The sequence below is a fragment of the Anguilla anguilla genome, chromosome 2 (assembly GCF_013347855.1).
Source record: "Anguilla anguilla isolate fAngAng1 chromosome 2, fAngAng1.pri, whole genome shotgun sequence".
Classification (NCBI taxonomy): Eukaryota; Metazoa; Chordata; class Actinopteri; order Anguilliformes; family Anguillidae; genus Anguilla; species Anguilla anguilla.
Window position 1 is genome coordinate 42,322,762 of NC_049202.1, and position 26,026 is coordinate 42,348,787.

Here is a 26,026-nt window from a genome sequence, read left to right on the forward strand (position 1 = left end):
TAGGCTGTTTACTGGAACACATTTTATTCATTTCTGTAAAGCTACACTAAATATACACATATCTGTAAATGATTAAAAAAAATACTCTAACATATTTTAAAATGGAATGTTACATATACAGTCGTTGCAACAAAATATCCAAGAACCCTGAAGCATGACAGAAATTAAATGTGAAATCTTTCTTTATGGACTTCACGGTAACACTGAAATGCACAAAACTGCATTTCAAAAGTAAACTGAAGACAGTTCTTCGGACACTTCTGCGAGGGACACCATGAGCATGTTGCAGCTCATAAAAGCAGCAAATTTGTATCTTCTACTGAATACAAACCTCTGCAAATGAACAGTGCCCCCCTTTGTCATTAAATTATTTGATACCCTTTCACGCAAGTGATGAAATCATTGAAGAGGACATGCAATATAAACTTTACTTCCAGGTGTGCTTTCTGGGAATATCTGTGCTACAATCTATATTTTAGTGTAAGCATTTCAGCTTTCAAGATATATTTAGCTTCTATTTGAGGTATATTTTCTGTGCTTGCATATTAAATAGTACTGGTGTTTATGATACAAATGTGTCCTTTGATGATCTCTCCGTTCAATGACAATGCATTGAACATATATTTACCCAGCTGTGAAAGTAAAAGAAGCCATTTCCCAGTCAAGACCCAACATTTCCACATTGTCTTCAGTCACAATGAGTTGGCAATTCAAAAGACCTCAAAATGTGAATGACACAAAAATTACACATTCTGATATCCGATTAATAACATAACAAGACAAGCGGTATTCTAATGGAAAAACAGCAAAATATGTGTTTACATAGAGTTATTTACCATTGAACAGAAGGACATCTCAGTGATACTTCAGGTTGGACTGGTGGATAGTATTTAGATAAAAATACAGAAGAGTACATATTCCAGAATCTTGTGTAAATTTCCTCATAAATAACATACTTTTAAGGTCACTTAAGTTGCAAACTACTAGGTCACTGTACTTGCTGTCAACCACACTTAAAAGCCCCTAAGTACTGACATGAAAGAATCACCACTGCTACCATACAACTCCTAAACTACACAGCTTTATTGAAGAATGTATCTGACTGATTCATGTATACCAGTGAAACTACTGCTCAGCAGATCAGTTTGAGTGTTTCGGTGACAACAAAGAAATACAGGTAGACATATATAAGTACAGCCTCAAACAGTAACAAGAACAAGCACTTAAACTAGTCTTCTGATCTGATCCCTTTGCAGGCTGGTGCAGTGCTGTGGAACAGGCACTAGAAATCTGAATGCTCAAATTTTACTATTACCTGTTCTTTCCAGTAAGATTGTTAAAACCAGTCGGATTAAAACAATAGGTAAATACAATGACACTATGCTAGAAGTTCATTTGACAGAAAAGTATTCTACTGATTTTTGTGCTGACAGCAAGTAGGCAACTTCTCTTAAAGGCTTAGTCAGGGCATATCTGTACATTAAGTATAATGCAAACAGCTTCTAGAAATTTCCTTATTCAGAGTGCACTGTACAGAGGTTTGGAAGTTTACACAGCTCTTGTAAATGGAGCAGTGACAGCAGCAGTGTATTAAAGAACAGAGAGGAGGGCTCCATCATGAAACCACAGCATAGTCAAAGCTCGGTAGCGAGAATATACAAGACCAACAATGACTCTAAAGGGATGGTTTACTTCAGAGGTCTTTTGATTTTATTTCAGTTTTGGTGTGTTTTTTAGCGTATGTGTGACCAGCTGGCTTTACGATGACAAGTATAGGGCATTTGGGGTGCTGCACTCATGCAAAGTAGTACCGGCACAATATGAAAACTGATATTTATGTTTATAGGTATTTGTGAATAAACACTGTGAAATGTATCTGTTCATAAGTACAGCCACCGGAAACATAACGTTACTCTACAAACTACTCTGAATTTATGTGAAGGGCACTTTCTTACTTTAGACCAGGAACCCCCAAAAGAAACTCGTTGATGCCCCTTATACCAGCCACTGTAAGCTGGAAGGTCGTCAGAAAGTTCTGTAGGTATCTAAAATATCCCTCATTAACATAAAAAAATCTCAGGAAACTATCCCTTTAACCCCTGAACTATCCCTTTAAAGCCAACGTGGGGTGAGCAGAAGCACTAACGGGCCAATGGGAGATATTGCTGTTGAGAAGGCTGTGAAGATGAACCGCCTCCATGGTGGGTGAGGAGGCCTTGCGGCTCGCTACACACTCACTGACCAGTTCACAACAAGCTGTTCTGTGCTCTCCGCTAAAGCGCAGGCCTCAGATGCTGGGGAGTGCAGATGGAGAGGGGCGGAGCTCAAGACCCGGGGGTCCAAAGCACTGGGGTGGTGCGGTGCAGCTGCAGTCCCTCCACTCCACGCCCCCCCCCCCCCCCCCCCCCCCCCCCCTCTCAGTAGGGCCTCTTCCCCAGCTGCCTTCTGTCCGTCATGCAGGTTTTGGGCCGAAGGGCTGCACACACAGCGAGGGGCAAACAGAGTAACAATTACAGGGAAGCAGTTTTCTTTCAGGAAAGGCAGTGGTGCCAGACTGGAGTGTCTAACACTTACCTGGATCAGCTGCCTGCTTCTTCTTGCTGTGGTGGTGAACTATTTGGTTCTCATTTGTCATCTTAACATCCTGGTCCTCCACGTAGTTGCTATAAAAAGAGAGAAAGCAGTGTTTGTGCCGTCCCTCCACAGCAGCTGTGGTCAGGGTGGGGGGTGGGGGTGGCCACCACAACACTGAGACAGGTAGCAGGTCCAGGCTATGAGCAGGAACAGGGTGCATGAGCACAGACACAGAGGGCCAGGAGGGCACTTAAAAAGCACACTAGGGATTAGGAAGCAGGACAGGGAAGAAGAGACAGAGGAGGGAAGAGGGGTTATAGGAGGGTACAGGGGACACAGGAAGGGATAGGCGTTACAAGAGGGTAGAAGGGTTATAGGACGGTCGAGGCATTTCAGGAGGGTAGAGGGGATATGGAAGGGTTGAGGGGATGTGGGAGGGTAGAGGGCATATAGCAGGGTAGAGGGGACACAGGAAGGGATAGGCGTTACAAGAGGGCCGAGGGGTTATGGAAGGGTAGAGGGGGTGATACAGGGCTCAGGGCTCAGGAGGGGAGAAGGACCCTGGGAGGCACAGACTGCTCGGTCTCACAGAGCGTCCGCAGGGTGCTGGGAGCGCAGGGCAGCTGTACTCACTGCTCCCGATTCCTGCCGCGCTGAGGGCTGGAATGGAGAGAACACAGGAGCTGAGCTCGGTATGAGTGCGCTTGAGCTGGGCTCAGACCGCCATGCACGCAGCCGACACGACGACAGAGACGCCGCCGCCGCCAACCCAGACAACTCAGTCGGCCGTACCTGATCACCGTGTTCCTCTCCCGGTGCGCTATCTTGGCGTTGCTGGTGAAGAGGATGGTGTGATAAGGCACCACGGGGTCACAGGTGGGTAGGATTCCTCTGGCCATGTGACCCACAGAGTCCAAGATGCCGTTGTACACCAGCAGGTCATCCACCAGGAGCTGTGGAAAAATAAAAACAAATAACTACTCTCTGCTTTCTATTACTGTTTATTATTATTTTTACAGGGGGACACACCTACCCCAAATTCCTTCACTCCCCTTTGTGGAGTTTTGGAGTAGTTCCACAGCTTGATCATGGACACGGTCACTGGTTGATCAAATATGACATACACCCGATTCACCTGCCAACAGAAGAGACAGAAGGGATGCTGTGACTTCACATTGCAGCCATCTTGCTGATAATGACAAGGCACACTGTAAAAATGAAAGCCAATAGTCAGAAATAACACTGTTCCAGGGTGTGGGTAGACCTCATGATTGCACTGGAGCAGAACCTGGCCGGCAGCACTGTAGAGCAGTGGATGATTGGCAGTACTGTTACCAGGAGAGGATCACTGTGGGAAATCTGGGTCTCTGTAGACACCAGTGACGCTGTGTGGTTAATTGGGTGCCCACAGTCAGTCCGCACAAGCTACAAACGAACAGTCCTCCTTGAATTCAGAGACATCAAAAAAGTGTGTGGGGAAAAAAGCAGCGACTGGCGCAAAGTTTTTGAGCGGTGTCTGCAGTCTCCCAAACTGACGGACGTTGTAACAATGAGCTAAAAAAACAACTAGGGATTCCAAACTGGGAGAAAAGGGAGACATTAAAAAAAGAAAAGAAAAAGGCCACACTAGCCACACCTATGTCCTCACTGAAACACAGAGACGCCTCACCAGCCCTGGCAGCACTGGGGCCAGCCACATATGCCTGCCGTCGTCGGTGTCGTTCACTCCGTCCACCAGCTTGTCTGGAGTCCGCACGTCTCCGTTCACACTGTCCAGAACGTTCACGCTGTCTGGAAATGCTGCAATATCTGAGCACGAGTTCAGAAAGCGTTTCTCCTTGCAGGCGATTTAGATTAATCCAATGTGTTCCCACAAGTCTTCCTCTAGAGGTCGCTGCTCATCCATGATAAGACATCCTTTTGAATCTGGACTGGTATGCAGGTTTTTGTTTCCACCAATTATCCTGGCTAAATGAGCTAATTAGCTGTATACACGAACAATGATTCACTAAAGGATTACATCACAGTAAAAAATTGCATTTAGGGCAGGGCTGCCCGACCCTGTTTCTCGAGATCAACCGTCATTTAGGTTTTCACTCCAACCCTAACAAAGCACATCATTCAACAGCTAGAAATCTTGTTGAGCTGCTAATTAGTAGAATTGGGTGTGCCAAATTAGGGTTGAAATGAAAACCTACAGACGGTATAACTTCAGGAACACGGTGGGGCAGCCCTGATATAGGGGCACAAGAACTGTCTTCAGTTCTCATTCATTTGCTTATCAAGAAATGTAGCTAAAATGTCAGAAGCCGTAAATTTTACGGATGATTACATAATTAAGGCCCGAAGTTGGCATGTTGCCCACCTCTGGTGTAGAGTAATGTCCAGTCAAATTAACTAAATCCAGACAAATGCACTCTGCCTGACAGTAACCTAAAGGACACATCTGCATAGAAACAAAACACAGAGCCCTACTGTGTTTGGGGGGGGGTGAGCGATGCTGGGGGCCAGCTGCAGGAAGGATACTGTTATCGCTGAGGGGGATCTTGGCGTCGTGTTGGTCGTAGAACTCCAGCCCGTTCAGGCCGATGTAGTAGGGGTCGCCCCAGGTGGTGAGCAGCTGCAGCTGGAAGATGACTGACAGGGGGAGTTAAAGGGAAATGCCACCCTGGGTTTTACTTTTACTTGTAGAAGAGTAGCCGTCCTTCCTGATAAAAATGAGCTCTCAGCCAGCTCTCTGCCTGTAGCGATTGCAGAGATATAGCCCCAACCTACTGTGCAAGCTCCGACTTGGTGCCTACCTGCTTTACTATGGACTACAATGGGACAGGCACATGCGGTCTATGGGCAGGCTTCAGACAACGCCAGTCACAGGTTACCACTCTGACTGAATACCTCCGGTTGGGTTGGGTGTTACTACTTGGCCTGGAAGCTGTTCTTTGCGAGAGGTTAGCATTACTTGCCAGCAAGCTACCACCAAAAGAAAGAAAATCTACGTTTATGGAGTTCAGGAATTAATTTTTACCGGCTACCGCGCAACGAGGGTGAGCCTGGTACTGTTTACAGTTGTAATGGTAGCTATCCTGCCTCTCTCTGTGAGTTTGGTCAAGGCCCCCTTTACCTAGTTTGGGATGCCGATTGTAGTTCTCTCCATTTCTGTGCCTTTCTTTGTCCAGCCACTAAGAGAGACTTAATCAGTTACGCTTTGATCTGTTGAATGAGTCTAACGTGATTTCGTGGTGGAATTTGCCTTTTTGGAGGCGAGCCAAAAACGAGCGTTGTGCACGGGCGACACCACCCGTCTGTGAACCGTCCCGCCTGCGAGGGGCGGAGCAAAGGATACATCCACAGGGCATGGGGGGAGCCTCGTAGTCCATGCTGGCCTGCTCCACTTTCTGTGGGCTGCCCCTGTTTCAGAAAAGCAGGGGTCTGCTGTGAGGGTCAGTACAGTCACCATGTGCTCCATCGCACCTCAGGCTCACATTTAAACACAAGCATAATGTGAGTAATGCAAACACTGCCTTCACTTGAACCTGTACCTCAGTGCACAACTGCACTAACAGCCACTTTTAAATACACACACCATGTTGTCCAAGGTACATTGAACAAATGCAACAGCTTAACTCAAATAAAGGCTCCTACATGAGGAGCAATCACATTAATCTACAGAAGTGGCCAGTGACTATGTGTCATTAATGCATATACAACAGTTTTGGTATAAAATATACAAAAACATGGGGGCCTCCAGTGGCGTAGCCCATAGAGCGCTTTCCACATGCTCATTGCGAGCCGCGACGTCGGCGGTTTGAGTCCGACCGCCGACCTTTGTCGCATGTCTATCACTCTCTCCTCCTAGTTCTTCCTGTCTCTCTACACTATCCTGTCTAATAAAGCTGAAAAAAGCCCCAAAAAATATTTTTTAAAAATATATACAAAAGCATGAACTATGAAGATATTACAAATGATGCCACCAGATTAGTAACCTTACAATTCAATGACAAGTAATTAATGTCAATCATAAACCAGGAATTCTGAAAAAAAATGGACTACTGAGGAGTCAATGTTATGCCACTGACTTGTGTAACTGTTGTGACTCTGTGCTCCTGCAGTAAGCCGTCTGCAGGTAGTCGATGAACAGGATCTCTTGGGCAAAGTCGAAGTGGCAGTTCCCCGGACCCTTCCGGATCAGAAAGCCCTCGGGCGGAGAGATGACCACGTCGTCCATGGACACGTGCATCACCTTCACCTGCGGGATTAGAGTGTAACCGTTAGCACGATCATAGCGTAACTGTTAGCACGTAACCGTTAGCACGTCCTCAGTCCTCATGGCCGGTGCAGAGACAGCACAGCCATGCAGGTCTGCACTCAGAAAGGCCTCTCACCCCTCTGTACGTGTCTTCAGGAGACTTGTTGTAGTTCCAGATGCGCAGTCCAGCCACGGTCTGGGCTTTCTCGAAGCGTACGGTCAGCTCGTGCACGCTGCCATAGGAGAAGGGGATCAGCCACATGTGTTCGTCCTCCATGGTGATGTTGTGACCATCAAACAACCTGTTGACACAACACAACCGGGTCACAACCTTTCAAACCAGGTCAATCCAACTGCTTCATAGAACACAAGCTTTAAACCAGGTAACAACCTGTTCACGGAACACAGCCAACAGTAAATAGGCTATTCAATATATTATGTAATTTCATATTGTATATATGGAAAATAAAATAAATTAATTAACATTACACTATTTATCACAATGTGGAGAACACATGATTTTATAATTTAAAAGATATAGCTACCAAATTTTAAATTAATAATTAAAACTTCATTTTGAAAAACACCTCTGTAAATGACCAGCGATTGAGTTATTCATCACATTGAAGCAGAAAAATGAACTCCGAAAAGAAAAAAGTGCCTAACCAATATAGAAATATATGCTTTTCAATTATTCATTAGCTAATGTGTATATGTTCCGAAAAAAACTAATAAAAGTCAAAATACAAAAAAAGTTTGCATTTGTGTCCACATTCAAAATATACAAATTTCATTTTGAATGGAGGAAAGCCATTTTTCCCCTATTGACCTGTGGTACCTTCCTTTTAGTCTCATACTTAAATAAGTCAGACACAGCCTCTCCAAGTCAGCCGAATGAAAAGAGCTCCGCTCCTCAACTCACTTGTCCAGGGTCCGCAGGTCCTGGCCATATTCTGGGAGCTGGTTGAGGTCACGGGGGGAGGCGCCCACCATGCTCATGTGCAGGGGCAGGCTCTGGCCCTCCTTCCCCACCACCTCCAGCCCGGTCAGGCCCAAGTAATGAGAGTCGCTCCAGGTCATGCTCAGGTTCATCTTAAGGCCTGTGGAGAGGAGCAATGAGGTGATGATCTGATAAGACACGGAGCAGCTTTAGACTGTCTCTCCGGAAGAACAGAGAACTCACACTTTCCGCTGTACATTCCAGGAACCTGCTCCATAGCCACTTCAGAAAGGCTGTCTGTACTGGGAAGTAATTTCACCTAAAACAGCAGCAGGGGCACAAACACGAAACAACAATTCAGCACATAACCATCATTTCACACGTGCTCTTATCCAGAGCCACATACAGAAGTAGAGAGCATCAGTGTTTGTTTCAGGAATACAAAAGATATCACTAAGAAGGCATAAAAGGCCCATTTATAATCAGTAAGTGTAATGTTAAACCAGTTAGAATAGTTAAAAAAATATATATATATACTACTAGACAGATTTTTATACAGCAGGTCTATCTTTACACAGCTATACCTACAACATTATCCCAAAAGTAAATCCAGTCTTGACTGGTGGGTCTTGACTACAGTGGATAATTTTCAGTAGAGAAATGCTGGTTGGTCCAAATATAGCTGAAATGTAAACCCACGCGCTGGTCCTCGTCCCTGAAGCCGGCCTGCGTGAAGGGGCGCTCCTCGCCCTCTCCGTCGGCGGTGCGCGGACGCTGCAGCTCCTCCTCGCTCACCAGCGCCTCGGGGCTCTCCGCCTCGCCCTCGAACGTCTCGTCGAAGCGGGACATGGCCTCCAGGATCTCGTCGTCCGTGGTGAACAGGATGGTGTCTCCAAACTGCTCCAGGGCTGCCAGCCGAAGCGAGAACAGTTTCCCTTCGTCAAGGCCGCGCTTCACACTTTCCGTACAGAACGGTACTCGTTATGTAACGGAATAAATATAAAGCCCATTACAAGCACAAGAACAGGCAGATTTCACAAGTACAGCTGTACTAACAAACGGACACTCTTAAGACACTTCACTACAGTACATTTAAAAATATCCGTAATAAGTTTCCCCTTTATGTCCCTAATTTGGGATGAACACTGATGCTCCCACTACAATGCCCACTGCAGCCTCCATTGTTGTTTTGGGAGTTTACAGACATTAACAGGATGAGTCATCCAGCAGCTCTCTGCAGTGTATTTTTAGACCAACATTCTGCCTTTGTCCCAGGGATACCATACCAACGCAGGCTCTCACTAGAGTGTATGTACTGCAGCAGAGCGTACCGAGGGGACGGCCATACCTCCAGACAGGGTGCCCGAGGCCTTGGCGATCTCCCCCCTGAAGATGCACCTCCCGTCCAGAAGCATCTCCACCTCCTTCACCCCGCGGAAGGAGTGGATGCGCGACTTGTTGTAGTTCCAGACGCGGATCATGGCCACCTGGCAGGGGCTGTGGAAGTCGATGAAGATGACGTGGGGGCGGCCCGAAGTGAAGGGGGCCAGCCAGAGGTGCATGTCGTCCTGCGTGCGGTTGACGCCGTCCACCAGGTTGGCCACCACGCGCGGGTCCCTGCCGTAGGCGGGCAGCACGTTGATGTCCGGCGGGTCGGCGCGGATGCGGGCGGGGATCACGGGCTCCCCGCTGGAGCTGAAGATCTCCACGCCGTTCAGGCCCACGTAGTGGCGGTCACCCCAGGTGGACAGGATGTTGATCACCAGCCGCTGGCCCTGGGGCAGGACGGGGATCTCGAACTCCTCGTCCCGCTCCGTCTCGCTCGAGGGGTCGTCCTCCGGCTCCTCCGGGAGGTTCTCCTGGCGGGGCGTCTGCGGGGGCTGGCTCCCCGCCCCAGTCCCCGCCCCTGCCCCCGCCTCGGGCCGCGCCTGCCGCTGCAGGAACTCGTCGAAGATGTCCCCCTCGAAGCCCATGTTGGAGATGCGGCCGCGCTGGCACTGGTTGAACTTGGTGAGCGAGTCCCAGGACTCCATCAGCGTGTCATCCTGCTCGCTGCGCCACTGGGCCCGGGGGGTCCACTGCCGCCTGCTGCCTCCGGGATCCTCTGTGGGGACGGGAGGAACCTCACCATCAAACAGCCTTATGCTGCCTCACGCATATTCTTAGCAGTGACTCTTCAATGGAGGATTTTACACATTTCAACAGCAACATTTTCAACTGACATGCTCAAAAATCATATGAAGTCATAAACCTTCCATGATTAGAAGGTGATAAACAAATTATATTCTGATCAGCACTATGCAACTAACACAAATGCATGCAGTTCCGGATTACTGGGCATTTTGAGTGGAGATTGCGACAAATGGTTGAAATTCAAGTTAATGAGCAATTTAACAGACTAGTCAGTGGTCAAGCTAGTCAAAGAAATGCTGCATCTTCGGAATGCAGGACATTTCAAAATCTAAGGACATTTTTTTTTTCCCCCATAATATGCCAACTCATAAAAATAACGCAATAACTGTATGTTGTTCATAATTCTATTAAGACATTTTTAACAGAAGTGGGATAAAATAGCCCCATGTTTTGGTGTCCCAAACAAAATACTTTTTTTGTCACACAGACTAATAATATTTTTTAAACCCGAGGAGTGATTTCTGTTTTAATTTACTCATGTTGAGCATGCTGGCTATAGTGTGACATCTCATTTTTGACTTTTCTTTCAAAATCAAGTGCTTTCTTTGAACTTCAAAATGTTACCAACGGCTGTGCAACTATTATGATCAATAAACAACATGAATGTCAGACACTGAAAGATGACCTCCCCAAAGAAAGGGGTAATTATTTTGTTGTGGTTCAAGTTTGGGTCAACGCCCCTTGTAATCTTAAAAAAGACCTCGGAATATCTGCTCAACATGAGTAAGCGAAATAGCGCGTGACATCTCATTTTTGTCTTCTCATTTACATTAAGCACTTTCTCATTGAATCTCGCAATGTTGCCAACGGCTGTGTAAATATTATGATCATTAAACAACACAAATGTCAGACTCCAAAAGACAACTGGCTCAAATAAACAGATCTAATTATATTATTGTGGTTCAAGTCTGGGTCATCGTCCCTTGTAATCTTAAAGACCTCAGACCTTAAAGACCTATCTGCATTTATAGAACAAAGTGTTATTTCCCTGCATTTTGGCTCTTTTTTCTGAGTAAAAAAACAGAATCCTGCATTAATGCAACCACTAGTGTATTAGCCTACCAGAATCTCCACAACATACTTTAGCATTTTCAATTGCCTAAACCTTCTCTCTCTCACAGCAGCTGCTCTTGGCATGTGCCCTGGAAAATGTCTTGCGATAGAGAACACATTTCTGCAAATATACCACTGACAAGCTGACAGCCAGCTGCCTGGAGGATTAAAGTGGGATCACTACAATGCAGTCCTGAAGTTATATGACTACCTGCTGCCAACATAATCTCAGTAAGTCATACAAAAAAATTACAGAATTCACTAGAAAGTTCACGTGTAGATCTGCACCAAAAACATACAGCTGATTGTTCATTGCGCCTCATTTCTCAGCATGAAAAACCACGATTATATTCAGAAAAACTCAACAATTAAATAACTGGCTGGTTGGCTGTGCCTGTGTAATATGTCTGAATGACCACTGCGGTACACAGAATTCAGTCATACACACAAGAGCCATAATGCAAACATGCCCCCAGTTAGCCACAATTTTGCCGTCATTAATTTAAAATCGTATAAAAGTCTTGTGTTTATATAATGGAAGATGAACAAAGTAGCAGTTTGTTAGTACAGCCATTAGTAAATGTTCAATCATGGACTACTGAAAAGCCATCTGAATCACAGCCAAAATCTCACTGTACTATATTGAATGATTATTATATTATACACATCTATTTAAATATTATTTATCTTATTGTTATTTATTACTTGTATAGTTCTTTTTTAAATAAATATTTCAAGGATACTCCACAGCCATTCAGTGCAAATAATTATTTTCAGTGTCAAACCATAATGCAGAAAACATACTGTATATTTAACAGAAAGTTACAGAAAAGCATCCATCACAACATATAATATCAAATTTGTACACCCTACTACCACTTCAATGTTTCCATCCTTCCAATCAACCACCAAGTTACAGCTATGTCTTCCCATCAAAAGGTGTTACCAAATGTGCCAATGACATTATGTTAGAACCCTTTGCCTTAAAAACATTCAAACTAGCAACTACCCAAACACACCTGTGCTGCCTTGAAGATTTCATGAGCATCTAAAATGGCTAAAGGAGATACTGTATTTCTGATGAGATTAGATAAGATAATCCAACTATATAAGGTGAAAGTCAAAGAAAAATAATTGAAGAAACAGGTGTTTCCAAAAATAGAGTTCAAAAGATTATTGCAAGATAGAGAAAACCACCGAAACCATCACCATCACAAAGACAGTACCTAAAGATTTTATCTTTAAGAGATGGGGGGAGAAAAACAAAAAGAAAAAAGAAAAATCGAGCGTGTGATCTTTCAGATTCAGATCTGAAGAAATCCACAGGTGTTTCTGTCAGTCCTTCCACTATGAGAAGACTCAACGCTGTGGGTCTGAAAGGATGTGTCGCTGTCAAAAAGCCACCACTGAGAAAAGGAAATAAATACAAGAGAAGTAAAATTTGCACTAGCACACCAAAGCTAGACACTTGTAAAGTGGAGTAAAGTTTTATGGACCGATGAGTGTAAATTTGAGATTTTTGGAAGAGAAGGCAGTACGCGCTAGGGATGTGAGCGATTCGTCGACTATCAGCCGCAAGCACGCATGCCGGATGGTCAATTAAATAATCTCAAAATAATTTTTTCAGTTATCAAACCATTCCAATAAAAGATCACCAAATGCCGCCTCGTCCACTGCTCTAAATGAGTAAATAGAGGTGGCAGGTGGGGTTTGTTGTCATTCATTGTACTAACAGTCAGTCGAAAAGATTTCAAACGACGACTGAAGACCCACCTCTTCAGGCTGCACCTCTCCCCATCCCTCCCTTCCCCCCTGTAAATTACTAAACTTAGGGTTGTAACTAGGCAGCTGTTTCATAGGTGACTTAGTTGATGCGCCTGTCTTAACGACTAATTGTATTTTTATTTTTCCATAGATTGCGTTGTTGCCGTTCTCGTTGTTAGGTTAATCAGTTTAACCATCAGGGTCCAAGTTGAACTATGCGGTTGTTCCCTGTACTTGGACCGGTACTTCTCTCTAGGGTTTTCGTCATACTTGTTCCTGGTTATGGTTATACACTTTGTTGTACGTCGCTCTGGATAAGAGCGTCTGCCAAATGCCTGTAATGTAATGTAATGTAATGTAATGTCCAGCTGGCAAAAGCGTGCCGTGTGCGATGATTCTGAAAAGCTGAATGAAAACACTGTTCAGTGCAAATATGTGCTGGCTATAATCCCCTAAACCACTTGTCGACATCTGTGATGTTAACCCACCTAAGAACAAAACATCCAATCCAAGAGATCACAGAAAACAAGCATCCAACTTCATAGTGAGACCTTGTCAGTGTGACAGTTGTCCAGCTGAAACCACAACAGATTTCAATGCTGAATGGTAATAAAAAACAAGCTCCCCACGGTTATGCGAAGAACCATCACAGTTTGACTTCAATGTAGTGAAACGCCTGCCTCTCTCTGTACCACTCTTTCATAGTCCAACAATTTTGTAAATGTGTGAACAGCACTAACTGTGCAGAAAGTGAAGAAGCACACAATCATTGAGTATACCGGTAAGTCCATCACGATCACTATCCGCTGAATACACAAACACCAGTAAATGAGGACAAATTAATAATTGCTGGCCACCTCAAAGCAACAGCAACAATAAGAAAGTGCCAACGATCCCAGCTTTGAGAACAGAAATAACAGCCCGTGTCCATGACAACCTGGCAATTATCGCCGATCCTCTTGTGCAAATAATGACGGCACTCCAGAGACTCCTCCCGTGTTCAGCTTATCTGCTTCCAAATGACCACACGCTACAACTTCATTTCATGCAGCTAAAGCCCTGAGTCCCTGACCTAACTGAACTCAAATCAAATCTTTAAATTCCAGTATAAAAATAAAAATTCCAGTCCACAAGGCGCAAGGCCAAAAACGCACCAAGGAAATACTGTAAAACAGCATTTCAGCAGAGCAATCCTTTTTTTTGATGTGTGGTGAAAAATGTATCTAAATAAAGTTTGACTAAAGGTCATTATTACATCAGGTGAAAAGTTAACTTGATAAAAATAGTTCAGAAAAGGGAAATGGAAACAAAAGCAGTACCTCGGCCGGACGGGTCAGCGGCCCAGTCTCTGCTGGGCTCCGGGTGCTGAGCGCTTCTCCTGGCGCTCCTCCTGCTGCTGACGGGGCGGTCCCCCCTGAGGCGGAGGTCCTCCAGCAGGTCGCCCAGGTCCAGCGAGTCTGAGCTCAGCTGCACCGGGGAGCGGCTGGGCTCCCCGTTCTGCTCCCTCTCCCCCCACAGGGCCGAGCTCCTGATGGACTTTCCCGGGTTGCCAAGCAGCTCGGGCATCGCCGAGGGTTTGGGGTTTGGGGGCTGGTCCGAGGAGAGCCAGGGGGGCCTCTCCTTGGCCCCCTCGGCGCCTTCCTGACTCCCAGCGCTCAGGGGCCGCAGCCAGGGCGGCGTTTTGGAGACGGGCTGGCAGGTGGCCGCCCGCCCCATCACGCGCTCCGGCCGCTTGTCCAGCGGGGGCTCTCCGTCCGGGGAGGTCCTCCCGGCCAGTGGGGGCGGCGGAGAGGGGTCCTCCTCTGGACCGGCTGGCCCCTCGCTCATGTCCTCCGCCTGCTGGGTGTGGCTGCTGCCGCTGCTCTCCTGGCTGCCGCTGTCATGGTCGGAGGGGAGGTCCTCGGCCGCGCCCAGGCTGTGGCCCGAAGAGGCGGGGCTGGGAGACACGGGCTCCTGGGCCAGGGCTTGCAGGTCGATGGTGGTGCTGTAGTCAAACACCTGGTTCCCGCAGCCCCTCTCCAGCTCTCCTTCAAACACCAACGTGCTGTTCAGGTACAGCCTCACGTGCCGGGCGCCGATATCCAGATCCTTAAAGAGACAGCGCGGCAATTTCAGCACTCCCTTCAGAATACAGACAAACACACAACTTAAACCAAGCCGGTCGGCCTCGATACAGACAAACTCCCAGAGCAGCACTGCTAAACGAACGCCGGAGAAGAGCGAAGCCGCATGCAGTGGGAGAGCAAACACAGGTTTGAGTCTTGTTTACACAAGACTCTCCTACTCTACAATAGAGCATCCTGCCTGACAACCTGCCGGCTGTCTCAATGTTGTGTGCCGCACGGCACAGCAGGGGACCTGGAACCTTCCCTCACTTATCGCACACACTGAGAGAGGTGAGAATCTCCACACCAGCCCAAACACGTGGGACGGTGCCGGTTCTCGGACACTCCACAGTAACGAATAACGAATATGAAACACAACCAGGAGGATGAGACCGCTGATCCAGCTCTAATCCCACAGCGCTAATCTCCCTCTGCCCCATATTCAGCAGGACAACACTGAAAAATCCTTCAGGCAGCACCCCCATCCACGCCTCATCAACTCCTACCTCTGTACTCCTGTACCGTACCTCTTTTTTAAAAAGAGCCCAAGGAGTAACAGCCTTGCAGAACATCAGATATTGGAGGGTGTTCTCAGGCCTCTTTTCTGTCGATGTGGATTACTGCACGTTACGCAGCCTGTGCTGAAGACTTGAGCATGCATATGCAAGATAAGCATCCATTTCTATGCTGAGACTTGTGAGATAAACAGCTTCCCAACACTATGTTCTAGATAAGACAGAGACACCACCCAGCGTCTTCCTACTGTCTGGCAGCTGAAATTAGGTGGGGTTGAAGTTGGGCAGTACGTGACTGGCAGACCCTCCCAGCGCAGTAGGGTTGTGGATGACAGCAGTGTTGATGGGGCAGTAGGAAGCAGTCTTCTCAATCTGGCCCCATCAGTGAAAACGCATTAGATATCCTTCCCCTCCTGGGCACTACAGTTTGATAGTAAATGATATTTCTTGCCCTCTCCCTTAACCATCTTCTATATAGTTGAAATACAATGTTTTGCAGCATGTTCTAAATATACCGACTTTATGGAAAAATATAATAAGAAATACTGAATTGCTGATTATTTCACCGATAAATGATTGTCATTTGACACTTTGATGTGACAGATACACTTTGAATGATCACATTCAAATTCAAATGGTAAGATGAAAAAACACAGGGCCAGGTTACTTGAAATAATTTAGGAAACGTTGGATAGCAGAATAGCTTTGGAATACAGCTTGTTTAATTTGAGTGAACCAATATTGTTTATTGTAACTTGGCCTAATTTTGATATCAGTACTTTTAATGGCATACTTCGATTTTACAAGTTTTAATGACTTAAACACAGTGCTTTGTATGTGTGAGTAACTTGGCTTTTTTTGTACGTTGAAAATGTGTTTTCATCAGACATCATTTCTTTTTGTACTGTGTTTGTTATAAGTAAGTGATAATAGTAATGCAATTGCAGACAATGAGAGACATGCATACACATAAATGCATGCAAACACACATACATTCTAGCTGAAACACACAGGCATGTCATTTTTCCTTTACCATGAGTGACAAACAAAGGTGTCATATTTTTAAATGAAAGTGTTTTTAATGGGCGTATTGTATATGACAGATCTGCAAATTGTTTGTATGGTGGTAGAGGATATATAGGGCTATCGAATACCAATTTAGAAATGTGGCAATGCAGGGTAGGTACAGTGAATGTGACCGTTTTGACTTGAACATTGATATACCTGCCGTGAAGAAGTCATCAGCTTGTTCCAGTTTCTAAACGACCAGTAACGTTACCTACAGTACCAGACAGAAGTGCAACGCAGATTTTGATGCTTAATTTCAGAGCCGTCTGCACTAACGTTATACATTTGGTCTGTCATCTCGTTAGCAAGGTAGCTAAAATTAAACTCTGTCGAAATGCCAAAAGCGGAACTGTCTTAAGTGTGGGTTTATTTGGATTTCAACAATAGAAATGAGTTTCCCCGCAAATATTATACAAATGCAAAAGCAATATTTTAAATGTTTTATTTTTAGTTAGCCAGAAAGCCATTGTAATTAGTTAGAAGTTTGTTTCAGTCCAAGCCTGTCACTTATCCAAAAGTCCCACTGGCAAATGCAAATGTCTTCTATATATGTCTATTTTGTGTGTGTATCCAATGTATTTATTGGCTGATGTACCTAAATATCCAATCGGAAGATGTATTCTTTGTGGGTGTGGAGCATTTTTGATGATGTAATCATCAGGAGAAAAAAGAGGAAAAATGCGAAATCCCCCAAGTTTGGGGCATTATAGTGTGGACATATGAAGTAGTTTGTGAATTTGTGTTGAAATGGGGTCAGAAGGTACAGAAGTAAATCTTTTTAAGGACTGCTATACAGTCAAATTATCAGTTTTTCTACAATCGTTTCATCAAGAACAGAACTGGCTGGACTTGTCATAAGAACTCAAACCCTGTCAGGCACACAGATCTTACATTGAGGCTCCGGTTGTAGTTCCAGATCTTGATCCTGGAGATGCCGAAGTCAGGAGAGCGCTCGGGGTTGCGGACGATGAAGTAGAGCTGGACGGGCGGGTGGAATGGGCAGGTCCACATGTGCCTCTCTTTTGTGGTCTTTCAGTTCCAATCAGGGAGAGAAAGTGCAGCATTAAACAAGCACAGCGCAGACTGAGCTGTCAGCGTGTTTTGATTCGGGCCTGACCCTCGCTGAAAAATGACAGCGCAAGGCCCAAACCACGCATAATCAAATCAGACTCGCTCCAACCACATTACCCAGAAGTAACGGCACTCTATTTTGGGCTTTTGATTGACAGATGGGGTAAATTGGTTCGATTCACCTTGGTTGGTGGATAATAGGCAGGGAAAAAACAAGCACAGACAAACAGCTGGGCCTTGTATTCAGAACTGCAGGCACTGAAGAAAACCACAGCATAATTAAGCTGCACTGGATCCAGAAACAGTCCAATCTCCATACATGTATGTACGGAGGACCTGAACTTAACCAGAGGGTCTCTCAAAGAGCTGCAGAGACTCACTTTGGCTTTCCCGTTGACCAACGCCCCCAGGTTCCCCGGATGGTCAGTGTTCCGGATGTCCAGGTCGTGGGGGGACACGTAGAGCTTGCGGTTCCTCCGGCAGAAGAACTGCACCTCCGTCAGCCCCACCAGACTGCTGCTCCCCCAGTTGGACAGGATTTCCATGGTGACGTAGAGAGCTGCCGTCACCTCTGCAGACGCCCGCGACCTCTGTTGGGACAACAGAACCGCCATTCTTCTCCGCGCCATCGCCCACTATGCATCCCGCTGGGCCCGGCGGCTCCTGGAAAACGCTAATTCATTCAGACGTTTGCAGCCAGCGTGACTCTCACTTGAATGCTTGTCTTGCAAAACAAGAAAAGATGTCAGCTCTGAAACTTCTCTGCTCCCACACATGCATTACTATGAATGGAAATCAGTCTTCCTTTCCACTGCTGAACTGAGAGACTGGCTTTAGACACATCTTGGAATATAGATGGACAGTACTGCTAAGTTTATCCAGGGCATACCATATAATTTGACTGAAACATAGTACTCACTGAAATACCCTCTGCATTTAATTTCCCTGAATCCTTGACTGATAAATCTGTCTCTGCATATCTTACGTGAAACCCAATCTCTGGCCACCTTAAATTAAACCCTATCTCTGTATCTTAAATGAAGTTCTGTCTCTGCGTATTTTAAACAAAACCCTGACTCTATGCATCTTAAATGGAACTCTGTCTCTACGTATTGTAAATAAAACCATGTCTCCCTGCATTTTCACTGAAACCTGGAGGGTGTTTCACGAATCAGGATCACAGAGCAGGCTGGATGACTGCACCGAGTAAAACCTGGAACCCTCCCAAATCTAGAACATGAACTGTAAAAAAAAGCAAAAGGTTTTTACTCAAGACAGCTTTCCAGTTAACTCAGTAATCCTGCTTTGTGAAATGATCCCCTGGTCTCTTAGTACTGTTACTCAAATTTAGATGCTTCCTTATTCTCTGACTGGTCCTTTAGTGTGAATATGAAATACACTCACTGCTGGTTTTCCGCTGCTGGTCTTGGATATCTCAGGGAAATCCACATTAGTGTCAGCTTCAATTTTTTCCAGTGCCTTCAGAAGTTTCTTCTGCTGGCTAGGATAAGAAAGGAAATGATGGATATGAAAATGGATATAAAAGCATTCACATCTCATAAACTCAAAACTGGTTACCTGAGAGTGACTCACTTGAATGACTTGTACATAACACAGAAAAATGATTCATTGCAAGCTTCAGGTCCATCGCACAGAATACAGATGGAATTTACTCAACAAAGTAGGGCTGGGTAATATGCCACAACGATAATTATCAAATGCAGTAACAGTTTTTGCCACCATATGGTGTATTACCTTTCTCTTCGTATTCTTCTGTTTAATTACAATGAAGCGGTAGTAAACAACCAAACTAATGAGGCCGCATGAAAAGCTTCCGGAGAAAAAAAAATGTAAGCACTTTTATTGACTTGGTGTTGATAAGACAGCCAATAAACAGCAAGGTTGTACAGCTTCCATGCGATCATGTGATGTGTTTTTGTAAATCACATGGAAGCTGCGAAGCCTTGCCGCTGGTTGGTTGTCTTATAGCAGTGGTTCTCAACTCGGGCCAGAAAGGGCCGGTGTGGGTGCAGGCTTTTGTTCCAACCAAGCAGTTACACACCTGATTCTACTAATCAAGGTCCTTAGTAAAGACTCCAAAGGTTGATTAGTAGAATCAGGTGTGTAACTGCTTGGTTGGAACAAAAGCCTGCACCCACACCGGCCCTTTCTGGCCCGAGTTGAGAACCACTGTCTTATAGTCACCCAATGGATAGACATTTTTGCGGAAGCAATTCACACTGCCTCAGAAAAGTGGTTGTTTACTATGCGTCAGGCATAATTGAAGAGAAAAAGGAAGGTAATATGCTACATGATGACGGCCGTTATTGCATTCAATAATTATCGTTGTGATATATTGCCCAGCCCTACAACAAAGCAGATTTCAGAACAATGTCTAAAGGTAATTGGCAAAGGCAGAACATCTAGAGTTCATACGAGTAGATAGGGAGGGGGGAGGGAGTCAGGGATTGGTTCTGGGGTTCTGGTGTTGGGGGCTGGTTCTGGATGTACCTTGGCTCCATGAGGGTGATTCTCTGCATGGCCTTGGTCACCCCACTTTCTCCAAAAGCCTCAAAGCCATTATTTAAGTCTCTCATCTGAGGTGTAACGAGACAGACCAAGAGGAGTGTGAAATATAACAAGTCAGAAAGGGAGTGTGAGTCAGCACTGTACAGAGTCCTTATTGATACTGCCATACGTAGGTGTGATATTCACAGCAAGAAATGCAATCGCAGGTACATACCCACAATAGTAAATGACAGGAGACACAGTTCTATGAAGATTATTGCTTACCGGCCTGAGTCGCGAGGCCCTATGTGCGGGCTGCAAGGGGCTGTTCTCTCTCTGTAGGGCCTCGAAAACCTGGCCAGCAGTGTCCTCAGGATCCCGCTCCTCTAGCACTGATTTCCGGGCTGCAGACAGGGGGCGCTCCACTCGACTCCATGGCCCTGAGGTGAAAACAAAGAGAAAATCCATTAAACCGATTTCAGCTCTGTATTCTAATGTCACATTCAGCTGTGATGTGAGATTCTGGACACAGATAAAATAACAAGAGTATTTTTACATTTTGATTCACAGAAATATTTCCATGTCTGTCCTGAACTGACAACAAGCTACATTATTAAGGGTCTGTGCTCACTTGAAGCATCTCTGCCTTGTGTGGAGGGAGGGCAGTCAGGGGTCTTGTTTTTCACTATGACCGGCTTGGTAGGAATGTAAGACTCCATGTTGTCTTTCCTCTTTGCTGATAGCGTGCGCTCTTTCCTTCCACCTACAGATGAGATAGATCCACAGTAGACAGACAGCCATTAAGTATGCAAGATAAACAATTCACAGATTTCACAGATCTCAGTTACAGGCTTCCAGAGTAGCAACTTGTAACTTTGGTAAATGCCACTGCACAACAGACACAGAGCTACATGTTTTCCTCAAAGCTGATACAACAGAAGAGCGGCTCGGGCTACCACTGTGGGCGGGGCCGAAGTCCAGCACGATGAGGTCTCCAGGATCGAGGCGGTGGCTGGGCGTGCTGCTGGGCTGCAGGTTGAAGGCAGGGCCCTTGGCTGGCAGGCCGAGCTCCTCCAAGCTCTCCGCGCTCTCTTCCCTCTCTATCTGCTCCTCCACCCACTCCTCCTCCGACTCCTCCCCCGCGGAGTCCCGGCCGCAGCGCCTCACGCCCACGCTCACGCTCGCCTCCAGGCTCCGCCGCAGCACCTGAGGACGGGCGAAGCAAGCTGGCGTCAGAGCCCGGCCTCGGCGACGATGGCGGACGACGCGACACTGCCGTCGGCGCGGCCACCGACCTTGACCTCGTCCATGCTGAGGAGGACTCGCTCGCTGCGTTCCGACTCGCGGGGGCCGCAGGGGGCCCTGGGGCCGGCGCGGGCGTCCCTGCGCGGGGACTGAGCAGCGGGCTGCTGAGAGGGAGGACACACAGGGAGACGCGGGCTTACACACCTGCCCCAGCAGCACAGCCCCGGGGCCCGGCAAGCACACACACCCCCTACCTCCATGCTCACGCTCTCATAGGGCTCGAAATCTTCCGAGTACAGGTGCTCCGGGTGAAGCCGCAGGACAGGCCCGTTCTCCGCCTTAATGTGGACCGAGCTCTGCAAGGAGGAAGGACCAGATCCAGAAATAGGTCACTGCGGCTCAGCCTACTGAGGCGTCCCTACAAAACTCACAAGTGCTGCTGGGATGCTTTCCCACACACTCCTTTCATCCACTCAGCTGACTGACACAAAAACATAATAAACAATACCGACATGAAATAAAATGCAACAACAAAAACAGAGGAATATCTAGTGTCCCCTTCAACTCCTCCTTGTGGAAATTTTCAGTCTAGTCTACTTCAACCCTCTCAGACTCCGGAGCTATTATGGGGACAGCTATCATTTATTAATACGAAGCTTTACAATGTTCTGGCATTCCACTTGACTAGGTACTAGTACTCACTGTTCCCAAGACCACACTCCTGCACAGCATAAGAAGATTAAAGATCTTCCTCCATGTACATGACGTGGGAATGCAATGATTAGCTGAGTTTAGATATATCACTCTGCTTACATGATTCCTATTTATGCTCTGTAAGATCTAAACTTTAATGACAGCCTACCTGAACCCATTCCTTCCTCTGGACTTTCCCCGGAGCAGTCTGACTCCTCTTTTTCTGTCCCTCCTGCAGATCTTCCTGGTCTTCAGCTTGCAAACCGCTCCTCCTAGAAGCATCTAGGAGCAGCCAAGTCGCAAATCACACACATGCGCATCCAGAACGGACACCTATGCGGCACTGCTGAGCGTAGCCAAACTCAGACACCAGCAGCAGTAGCAGCAGCGTGCCAAACAGTTATCATCTACTGAGCCTGAGGCTATCACTTATTCATTTGGCCCGAATATGTTCTTATCCGGGGGACGTGCGAGAACAGACTCAAAGCGAACAGACTCACAGCGAGGGGGCGTGCATTAGAATGTGAACAGGGCTGGGAAGCAGACACTGGCAAAGACTTAGGGAGGAAGAGGGGGATTGTGGGAGAAGGGCTAAGTTCTGCTCACCAGCTGTATGCGGGGCCCGGGCTACAGGTGGAGGCGACATGAGCACCTTCTGCCCCCGTCTCTGGGGCTTCCTGTTGGCCTCAAAGTTGGCCCCATTTACGTAGATGGAGAAGCCCTGCTCTAGACGTTCCAGCTCTATGTCTTTGGGGCTTTTAGCCTTCAGCCGTTTCAAGATCCTGACGGAGAGCGGCAGACACAGGTGACCTTAGTCAGGGGGTGCATTTGCAGCATGGAGATCTTGTCAAATGGCTTCTGACACAAATATTCATTCATCCTATTGAGGCACATTTGACATAAGCGTATTTAAAAAAATCAGGTGCCATGACATACAACCTTACTGACATATAAAACCTCCCCTCTCTGCTTATGGGTATGAGTTGTTAAGGGATGTAAAAGAGAGAATCTGATCTGTGCTCAAGTCAAATTGATTTCAACATGGGTGAGAACCTTCTCAGAGGATGTCACAGTGTTGTACTCAGTTTCCTGGCACTAATCATGGCTTGTTTGTATTACTTATTGACTGACAGTTATCTCCGCCAGTAACCTAAGATGCTTGCGCTAAAACCCAATAGTCACACCTAACCTGTTTTTCTGTTGAAGGGCGATTAAATATTCATCAAGTCTCTCCTCAATATCTGCAGGTGAATGCTTTCTGCCGGGGCTCCCGTAACACTCCTTCAAAAACAACACACTGGAGTCAGACAAATTCCCATTGCAGCCTTTCTTCTGCATGCCACCTCATAGCATGAATCAACAGTGGATGGAGCATGTCTGAAAATAGAATATCATGCAAGTCATATCAAATGTCATATGTCGATACTGAAGCATGTGGACACAGAAGGAGAATAGGTTTGCAGATGTTTCGATGTTCCTCGAAGGAAGATTCCAGGCTACAATACTGTGACATTGTTTTAATTTGCATATCGGTGATACAAAACATATCCCCGGTCCTGTTTTCCAGTTCTCTGTAGTATTTTACTTTTCTCCAGCTAAACTTGAATTCTGCAGATGATGTGACATCATGTGGTGATATTGCCACAGTAGGCTGTACACAGTAGTGCAGCTTAATATGTGAATGTGTCTACAACCTGCTATAGCACCAACTGTAAGCATCAGATATTTGTTTCAGCCCCTTACAGACAACATGTCAGGGGTTTTCCCTTGAATCCCTGCTAATTAACTACAGAGAGAAATCAAACGGCCTGGAATTTTCCTTTAAATGCAATGGACTGAAAGTTTTCAGATGCGGAATTACATTGAAAGTCCGAACAGGCACAGTTAAAATGGAAAAACATGATAACATTATTATAAGGATCAGGAGTGGTGAAGTGGACTTATCTAAACAAGCTTAGAAGCAGAAAGAAATGGCAAACCTACATTTTAATCAAAATTATATGGTATAGAAGTTTCCACAGCCACAGGCCTGTAACTTCAATAGATGGACAATGTGTCTGACTACAATACACTTTCAAGAGTGGGAGAATTCCAAATCTGTCAACTATATAGGCAGTAATTGCAATGCACTCAACTTTAAATGCACCTAATTTGTAATCAGACAAAGCACCAATTGCTTATTGGCTAATTAAGCATTTAACATTACAGAATGTCCACGGTTGTGTATAAAAATGCTGGGCAGACCCAGGTGCCCATTATTTTAGCTGCCATTGCTAGAAGAGATGTCATGACTTTGGTATAAGGGGAGCTGTTGGGCTACGCTCAGAATGAGCTTTACTAATGAATACTGCTCAACAGAAATCTGGCCAAGCCATGACGAATAATGTTACATGCAGAAAGAACAATAAATCAAAGGGCCTCTTACACTCTCTCTGATAGTCAACTACAGCATCTGCAAGAGACAGACAAGGATAGGAGGCAAAGAAGCAGAACAGGAAAAAATGATGCAGGCTTTGATCGATAGAAAACGGAAAAGGAAAGAATGGGAGGCAGGCACGCGTCTGGCTGTGGTTAACGTAACGTTACCCGTTATATTTCACTTTGCCAATCAGTATAAGAACTGTAACATACCGTATAGCTACTAGCTCTTCGTCCATTCTAACGTCAATGTGAAAAGTGACTGACACCCGTTGAATACACCAATTTCAGTATGTATTTAGGATTACGCGCGTTATTCATTCTAACTGTTGGTCTGATTTGATTTGAGATAGCTAGCGTTACGAGAAATACTTAAACCTGCAACTGAAGAAGCCAGAGGCAAGTTATGTCGTTGGCTAACAACATAGTAAACGTTTTGACCATTATCGGACTAATTTTAGCTAACCACGTAACGTTAGCCCCCAAAGTCATTTCTGTGTCTTTCGCAAAAGACAATTGGATTTTGACGTCAATTCACTTCAAAATACTTGCTATGCATTTTGACAATAGAGATTAGTCCAGTCGATCTTAAATTTAATTTTAAAAACTGTACTACAATTAACGTCAGGCCTACCTCTTTATCCGTGGTTGCAGGGACGTACGTTTTGGATCCCCCTGTTTTTGAAAGTGAGGAAGCCAGTTAGGAAGGTAAAAAAATGATTATTTAAGCTGTAAGTTAGCTAGCTAGCCACATCATTAACGTTGATATACATCTTGCACGCAAAAGCTTGCCAAGTCAACTCATTTCTGAAGTGAAGGAAACCATTCAGATTTGATAGTTCTTTCCCTTTAACTTTCTTTCAGGAAAAAATTGCATTTTGGAAAATTTGTGCAGTCCGACTACAACAGCCAAGGTAAACTGACGAACAGATGTGCACGCAGTTTCGGAGGTTGGTCCCTCCCGCTGAGACACATTCTTACCGCATTGGCAGGGAAGTCCACACCGTGGCTAAAAATAAGGCCTTGCTAACTTTCGGAGCTTGTGTCTGTGTTAGCTAGTTAGTGATAAACTGTCCATCGATTATTGTCGCGAGTCTCTACATCGAAATTTCACACCAGCTACGAGCGATGTTAACGCCGGTAAGCAGTTAATGATCACACAACGTTGCAAAAAATATGCTCAATTTTAGGATAGTTATCTGATACTAGCTAGCTGACGTTAGTCTTGTTAGTAATAGCAAGCTATCCAGCTAGCTCATCAAAACTGTCAAATTAGCTAATTCACTTTCATTTATGGCTTACAAGCCAGCAGTGGCAATTTAAGGGCTTCCGACTTGAAAGTTAACGCTAACTTACAGTCCATGTCATCTCTTTGACTGCATTCTTTCTCGTTATTCAGAAATGTTCAAAAATACTCATGTGTCCTCGGTGTGTTGATACAGTTTGTGCTGGTTACCAGGAGAACCCTGGCCAATAGCAAAAGCTCCCGAAAGCCGTGGACACGCCCCTCCTGGTTCGTACTTCAGCATCCTTTGTGTACAAACTCGCTCAGGGACATGCAGTACGTTTACATACACTGAGTGATGTTGACAGCCATTAGCTGATGACAGAGCATCACTACTATGCCTTAATG

The 26,026-nt window shown here is 45.7% G+C and overlaps 1 protein-coding gene across 8 annotated transcripts; it reads right to left on the reverse strand.

Annotated features, from left to right (window-relative positions):
- LOC118221198 (protein KIAA0556) lies at positions 1 to 25,874 on the reverse strand. 8 transcript variants are annotated; one of them, XM_035406035.1, is made up of 30 exons: positions 25,750 to 25,869; positions 25,028 to 25,068; positions 24,401 to 24,427; positions 23,165 to 23,256; positions 22,582 to 22,757; positions 22,145 to 22,257; positions 21,537 to 21,638; positions 21,333 to 21,446; positions 20,994 to 21,243; positions 20,669 to 20,800; positions 20,323 to 20,477; positions 20,041 to 20,126; positions 18,934 to 19,030; positions 17,910 to 18,119; positions 17,350 to 17,487; positions 14,090 to 14,858; positions 9,109 to 9,864; positions 8,460 to 8,668; positions 8,004 to 8,079; positions 7,743 to 7,920; positions 6,957 to 7,122; positions 6,651 to 6,820; positions 5,918 to 5,982; positions 5,101 to 5,211; positions 4,244 to 4,383; positions 3,608 to 3,709; positions 3,367 to 3,527; positions 3,208 to 3,234; positions 2,575 to 2,663; positions 1 to 2,476 (listed from the first exon to the last, which is right to left on the reverse strand). In XM_035406035.1, the coding sequence occupies exons 5-30, from the start codon at positions 22,619 to 22,621 to the stop codon at positions 2,418 to 2,420; spliced, it is 4,515 nt and encodes a 1,504-aa protein (XP_035261926.1). In that variant the 5' UTR covers positions 22,622 to 22,757; positions 23,165 to 23,256; positions 24,401 to 24,427; positions 25,028 to 25,068; positions 25,750 to 25,869; the 3' UTR covers positions 1 to 2,417. The 8 variants fall into 8 exon arrangements, with proteins under 8 accessions (XP_035261926.1, XP_035261927.1, XP_035261925.1 ...); XM_035406036.1 differs by lacking the exon at positions 25,750 to 25,869 and adding an exon at positions 25,375 to 25,717; XM_035406034.1 differs by lacking the exon at positions 24,401 to 24,427 and having other exon boundaries at positions 21,333 to 21,443; positions 25,750 to 25,874.
- Between the last annotated feature and the right edge of the window lie 152 nt (positions 25,875 to 26,026).

Bases quoted from the DNA above. Each gene is read 5' to 3' on its own strand.
- LOC118221198 (XM_035406029.1), bottom strand. The intron at 9,865-14,089 runs GTACTGCTTTTG...CCGTCCCCACAG, and splicing joins CGCTGACCCGTCCGGCCGAG to AGGATCCCGGAGGCAGCAGG. The intron at 4,384-5,100 runs GTATCCTTCCTG...ACTCGTGCTCAG, and splicing joins GATCCCCCTCAGCGATAACA to ATATTGCAGCATTTCCAGAC.